We start from the raw sequence: 7,209 nt of genomic DNA, 5'->3' as shown, positions 1-7,209 counted from the left end.
GGCAAGGTTGTTTGGAGAGTACCATTCATGCGGTCTCTAGCAATGGTTTGTAGTCCACCTGCTTTGACATAATGTTTTATTCTTTTCTAAATATAGTCAAAAATTGTATGGATTTTTTTTTATTTTTAGGAAATTCGTTTATATATCATTTGCATTCACCCATGTCATTCCAAATATTGAGATTTTCAAACAAATGTGGATGCCTTAATACTTAACCACAGACATGATGGGTATTATTATGAGCCACATCCACTAGAGGGCAATCATGAATTGGTAATAATACTTCTTTTGTTTTGTTTTTTCATTTCAGCCCTGACATTAGGGAGAAAAAACCCCACATAATTATTAGGGGTCCAGCACATGATAGCATATGAACAAAGTCCTATTTTGATTCAAAGATTTGTACGTTTGAGTTCATGTATTTATCTGTTTATTTTCTTCTTCGTCTTTCTACTGCTCCCGTTAGGGGTCGCCACAGCGGATCATTTGCCTCCAATACCTTCTGTTCTGCACATATTCCTCCCTTCCACCAACCGCCTGCATGTCCTCCCTCACCACATCCATAAAACTTCTCTTTGACCTTCCTCTTTTCCTCTCGCCTGGCAGCTCCATCCTCAGCATCCTTCTCCTAATGTAACTCTCATCTCTTCTACACACATGTCCAAACCATCTCAATGTCACCTCTCTCACTTTTTCACCAAACTGTCCAACGTGAGCTGTCCCTCTAATGTACTCATTGTTAATCCTGTCCTTCCTTGTCACTTCCAATGAAAATCTCAACATCCTCAACTCTGCCACCTCCAGTTCAGCCACCTGCCTTTTCGTCAGTGCCACCGCCTCTAAACCTAATACAAATGATTGAAAAGCTTGAACAATGCTTTTCATAAAAATTAAATTATAAAAACTACAAACAGTTGTGTGATCAGCAACTTCACCGATAAGAGAGGTGCAAATGTTCTATGTATGTTCAATGGACTTCGCAATAAAATGTATCTTTTAGGTTAGGGAATGTCACTCTCGGTGTTATGGGAACGCTCCCTGCTCGCTTGGAGTGGACCATAGCTCATAGCTCATGTTGGATTCCCCTGATCTTCATCATCAAGCTTTTCTGTGGATGTCTTCTGTTTTTTATTTAAATTTTATTTAATTTTATTTAATTTTATTTAATTTTGTCCTTTGTCTTTTAAAGGCCACTTCCACTCAATTTTGGTTCCCTTTCGTTAGCAAGACCATGGAAACCAATGATAAAATAAATAGATTCTTATGTTTTTTTTAAATTTTCTTATTCTATGGTTGGACCAAAGAAAATGTCTTATGTTTTTTCTCACGTAGCCTATGTAGCTGTATTTTGGCCTGTACTGAGGTGCAATTTTACTGCACATGTAATGTACATAAACCAAATGCCCACAAATCACAAAGTCTGAAGGAGATGACTAAACAGGTATATTTTAAACTAAGTGTACACAATGAAGAAAATATAGCCAAATACAGAGGTATAGTAGCACTAATAATTAACAGTTTAACCACAGTTTAATCAGAGGGATGCCTGTTTACAATGGGACTTAATGGCTGCACAGGAGGCTATGGTAAGAGCATGGTAGATATTTTAAATTCAGCGTGGAGATCCTAGCCAGTCATTCTATCTCCTCACTCCCCCCCTCCACCTGGATTGGTTTCATTTCTTGCTGTGAGGTTGACTGAGTTTTGGACGTTGCCTCCGCAACTGACCCTTTGCCCGCATCGCCTCCACAGCAGCGCAACACTGGCGGCAGGGAGCTCACCAGGGCGTGGCGGAACATGGAGCTGGAGAAGCAGTAGATGATGGGGTCAAGTGCGGAGTTGAGGAAGTTTAGACCGAACGAGACGATGGTGATTTGGGTGAAGATGTAGAAGGAGGTGCAGTCCTGTGGCCGGTACGAGCGGATGACCCACATGCCGGCAGTGGTCACTGTGCTGGGCAGGAAGCACACCATGAACACCACCACGATCACGATGCACGCACGCACAGCCCGCCGCGCGCCCGGCGTCTTGCTCATCTGCCGTTGCCTCAGGACGCAGGAAATGCGGCCGCTGCAGAAGAACAGCATGGCCAGCGGGATGAGGAACTCCAGCACCGTCAGGATCCGATGCATCCCGACCAGGAAGATGATGGCCCGGGACTTCTCCTGGTACGACGTGAAGAAGAAGCACTGGTAGGCGGCATCACTTCCCCTGATGTAGCTGTAGGCCAGCATGGGGACCCGCGGGGCAATCACCAGAAGCCACAGGAGAGCCAGCGTGTACCAAGCCTGCCTCTTGGTCATGTGGTTGATCTGATGATGAGGGTGGACCACCTGAAACCAGACAAAAAGTGAAAGTAGTTTGTCTAGGATAGTAGATGTCAAGGGCATGGTACTCAAATACTCACGACAACTGGCAAAAAACCCAAAGTATGTACCACTGATGGATATAATCTATTCCATAAATGATGGGGTATTCATTCATTCATTCATGCAATCATTTACCAAAAGAAGTCACACAATGTTGCATGCTTGAATGTTTCACAATCTGACCACACACACACGGCTGTTATTGTTATGAAGTCAATGTATTATACCTCACCCCACCTTAAAGTAGCGGTAGACTGCCAAAAAAGTCATGAGGCCGATGCTTGCCGAGCGGTTGGCAAACATCAGGAAGAGGTTGATCCGACACAAGCCGTCCCCAAACACCCAGTGACCCCTGAGCAAGGCGTCGATTCTCAGCGGCAAGCTGACTAAGACGAAGAAGTCAGCGATGACCAGGTTGAAGAGGAACAAAGTGTTGTTGTTCCAGGTCTTCAGTTTACGGCAGAAGATCCACATGGCCACCGCGTTTCCGATAATCCCCAGAATTACATCAATGATAAGGAGTGGAGGCAGCAACAGCCCTTCCAGATATATTCCAACAGGCGGGCAGCCAGAAGTCTGATTGGTGTCGTTTGCCATCCCGCTGGTGAAGTTGCTGCTGAGTGTCTGATTCCTCTTGACAAATCAAAGAAGCCGATCACATTACTTTCCTGTCGTTGATCTTTAATGTACAGGTGTGTGCAAGATGGCACAGCTTTCAAAGGAGAGGTTCACCGATTTTAAACCCAGGGCTTATGAAATTTTGGTTCCCATCATTTACTGTTCATGCCATAACCTTGCTGAAAGCTTTACTATTAAGAAACGTGCAACTCTGCTGGCTTAATTGCAGTCCAATAGGCCAAACATTTTAATCTAAAAACAAAAAAAACATTAAAAATATAGGCCTGGGTTGAAAAAAAGCCAGTCATTCAAAATTTGGTTGAAAAAAGGAAGATGGTCTGATTTTCAAACACTAATCATGAAAATAATACTGGATTTTTTTAAATTAGCTAGAAAAGCAGATTTTATTGGGCAGAACTGTGTATGACCACGTTTTGGACATTCTTTTTTCTGTTCTGTTCTCAGAAGGTATTTAGGAAATAACATGGTTCCCCTCTTAACCCCCCCCCCCCCCCCCTTAACATCCTTCCTTATTTCAAAAGAAATTAAGACACACGGAGTGGAGAAAATCTGTTTTTCAAAGAGAAATGTACTGATCCCATAACATCAAATTTTTCCTTAGTCATAAAAATGTCATTTCCTTTCTATTCTGTGTATATACACTCAAAATTTAAGTTAAAATCTGTATTTTATTCGGACATATGCTCATAGAATAATTACATAAATGTCCTATTTATCCAAGGAAAGTCTTGGAAAAACAAACATATTAACAAATTTAATATGTTGAACATTTATAACGCAACCATATCTTCTATAGATTTCAATATATATAGATTTCTATTTGATTTCAATAAATTAATACACAACACCAGAAGCAACAAATAAGATACAGGATGATAACATTTGTGAAATAACTAAACCTATTCTAAAAAAGATGTGATTTGACCAATAATCTGTACTCACCTGACAACGGTGGCGTGTGTACCAATAGATGAAATACCACAATGAAAAAGGTGACAGTAATAAGCTGGGCTGCTGACTATATGTACAGGAACCTAAACCACGCCCATTAGTCGCATCAACGGTAATCTGTACAGATTTTCTTTTATTGAATTGAAGAAATTATATACTGTCATTTTGCTAGTTCACAAAAATAAACGACAATTACAGCTTTATATATTTTATGATTATTGTTATTATTAATTATTATTATTATTATTATTATTATTTCTTTTTCATAGATGATGACGATGGAACTGACTTAAAAACCTTCAAACATGATCACCAAGTCAATCTTGAAAATAATAAATCGCTGAAGCCATCGGTGTGTCTTCTAACTTGTAACATTTTGTGGGTTTGATGGGTACCCATTGACGGTTCACAGTTTTACTGATCGAAAGGCATTTCCTTCCAGATAAAAAATCAGCATCAGAGATGTCAGGAAATGTTAAAATCCCTGGTTCACCCATGCCAACATTGCATTATTGTTTGTGTACCATGAGGCATATTACCACATCAGCGTTTCCTCTTTCCCTCTCGTTTGAGACATTGCATATGCAAATGTTTTCTGGAGGTTGCCAGATCATTTTCTGAAGATAAAGAAAAATAAGGAAACATGTTTTTTTTTAAAACCCCACACAGTTATTAGGGGTCCGGCACATGATAGCATGTGAACAAAGTCCTTTTTTGATTCAAAGATTTGTACATTTGATTTTATGTATTTATCTGTTTATAAAATACATTATTATTGAGCTCCTACTTTGTGGCTGAAAGGTTGTTTCTGCCTTGAAACGACTTAATTTCACCCTTGATGGTTGCATTTGACAGTTGAAATACATTTAAAGGGCCAATACAGCTCATAAAATGCAGTGTTGCACTTGCCAAAAAGTGATTGCAGCTCCTACCTTGTGACCGAAATATTGTTTATGCCTCAAAGTGACTTGGTGTCATTCATGAGGGTTATTTTTGACAGATCATAGCCCACCCAGCGGACGACAATCAGTTCTGGCGGTCAATCACTTTTTCGCACGGGAACCAATGAACTTCTGCAGTCACAAAACACACCGGAACAGAGAGCAAAAGCAGACTTCTCAATTGAACTTTAACGATGGGCCGACTACCCTGGACCCCACGTATTGCTGCCTGCAGCTATATTTTTAAATTTTCTTTGAAACTTGAACAATGCTTTTCATAAAAATGTTACAAAAAAATACAAAAAGTCGTGTGATCAGCAACTTCATTGATGGTTTTAACCTTTTATCAAATAAAGTTAACTCATTGAAATCACAGTTTTTAACAAAGAATGGAATGTAGAGAATGGGAATGGGAGAACATGCAAACTCCACACAGAAAGGCTCCTATTTTTGGCGGGTTATCTCCCAAAAATAGGAGCCTTTCTGTGTGGAGTTTGCATGTTCTCCCTGTGCTCACATGGGGTTTCCTCCACCTCACGTCAGTAAGGACCCCCCTCAAAAACATGCACCCATCACCATCTGACCAGCGATGGACACTTATTACCTGGTCCCCGGGCGCGTCCACGTATGCTGCCCACTGCTCCTGGCTGTGGCCCCAGAGGAAGGACAAGCCAGGATGGGTTAAATGCAGAAGAACCAATTCACCGGCCACCATCCAAAGCATGTGCATGTGTGTGTGTGTGTGCAAGCATGTGTTGTAGTGTGGTGTGTTGTGTGACAAATAAAGACTGTTTCTTCTTTCTTCTTCTTTCTAGAAAAGAGAATGCGACTCAATCTACGAGTTTAAATTTGATTCCAGCAAAGCGGCTCAGTTATTGGAAATTAAAAGCACAGATCATCTCAGTCAACAATTTTTCTCCTCACAATAAATCCTTTCCTGGTGTGTGTGTGTGTGTGTGTGTGTTTTATTTTATTTTATTTTATTTTATTTTATTTTATTTTATTTTATGTTGTCTTTTGTCTTTTATAGGCCACTTCCACAATATTTTGCTTCCTGCTTTTCCCATTGGAAAACGGGAGTGTTGTAGAAAATCTAGAAGCAATTGCCAACATTAGTAACACCATGGAAACCAGTGATAAAATAAATAGATTCTTAGAAACATTTGCATAAACATTTATGTATGTCATCCATTGATGAGGTAGAATGACTGTGAAGAAATTTGGTTGTGGTTTTATTTTGTGCTGAGTGGTTTTATTTTGTGCTGAGTGGTCACGCCAGCTCAGGTAATCAGACATTATTACATTTTGTCAAGTAGGGCTACCATTTTAACAAGAACTTGAGATTCTTAACTTTTGTATGGAAGTAATTCTGTGTCACAATTTCACTGCAAATTGTATTTAGATTTTCAAATGCAAAATCACAAACATATAAATTTATCTCGCCATTCACAATCAATCAATGTCTTACTTGTGTTGTGTAAAACAACAAATAAATGGAGGGGGGGGACTGGGACTGGGACTGTGGAATCGATGTATCTGCACCAGGGAAAGTCATATTTAATGGCTCCAAGAATGCACATGGTTGGACCAAAAATATTTCTTATGTTTTTTCATGTAGCCCATGTGGCTGTATTTTGGCCTGTTCTGAGGTGCAATTTAACTGCACATGTAATGTACATAAACCGAACGCCTGACGCCTTGTCCATCTGCCTCAGAATGCAGGAAATGCGGCCGCTGCAGAAGAACAGCATGGCCAGCGGGATAAGGAACTCCAGCACTGTCAGGATCCGGTGCATCTTGACCAGGAAGACGATGCCCCGGGAGGTACTCCTGGTACGACCTGAAGAATCACTGGGAGAGAGCATCGCTTCCCCTGCCAAACTATGTACCACTGATGGATAAAATCTATTCCCTAAATGATGGGGTATTCATTCATTCATTCATTCATGCAATCATTTACCAAAAGAAGTCACACGATGTTGCATGCTTGTATGTTTCACCGATTTTCAACCCAGGCCTTATTGAAATTTTAGTTCCCAACATTTCCTGTTCATGCCATAACCTTGCTGAACGCTTTACTTTTGAGAAACGTACAACTCTGCTGGATAATTGCAGTCCAAAAGGCCAAACATTTTGATCTAAAAACAAAACACCCATTAAAAATATAGGCCTGGGTTGAAGAAAAGTAGCCAGTCATTCAAAATTCGGTTGAAAAAAGGAAGATGGTTTGATTTTCAAATACTTAACATTAAAATAATACTGGATTTGTTGAAATTAGAAGAAGAAGAAGAAGAATCTTTGTTTATCAC

General features: G+C 40.2%; 1 protein-coding gene across 1 annotated transcript; it reads right to left on the bottom strand.

Annotated features, from left to right (window-relative positions):
* Positions 1–1,432: 1,432 nt before the first annotated feature.
* Positions 1,433–3,985, bottom strand: LOC307245435 (hydroxycarboxylic acid receptor 2-like). Its single transcript, XM_080021005.1, has 3 exons — positions 3,951–3,985; positions 2,607–3,081; positions 1,433–2,333 (listed from the first exon to the last, which is right to left on the bottom strand). The coding sequence occupies exons 2-3, from the start codon at positions 2,964–2,966 to the stop codon at positions 1,635–1,637; spliced, it is 1,059 nt and encodes a 352-aa protein (XP_079877131.1). The 5' UTR covers positions 2,967–3,081; positions 3,951–3,985; the 3' UTR covers positions 1,433–1,634.
* Between the last annotated feature and the right edge of the window lie 3,224 nt (positions 3,986–7,209).

This window comes from Zeus faber (genome assembly GCF_960531495.2).
Source record: "Zeus faber genome assembly, chromosome: 20".
NCBI lineage: Eukaryota > Metazoa > Chordata > Actinopteri > Zeiformes > Zeidae > Zeus > Zeus faber.
The sequence above is the reverse complement of the archived record's forward strand: the minus strand, read 5'-3'. Positions and strand labels throughout refer to the sequence as shown.

Coding starts and splice junctions, on each gene's coding strand:
- LOC307245435 (XM_080021005.1), bottom strand. CDS start 2,966: ATGGCAAACGACACCAATCAGACTTCTGGCTGCCCGCCTGTTGGAATA. Junction 2,334..2,606: donor CAGTCTACCGCTACTTTAAG/GTGGGGTGAGGT, acceptor GTCTGGTTTCAG/GTGGTCCACCCTCATCATCA.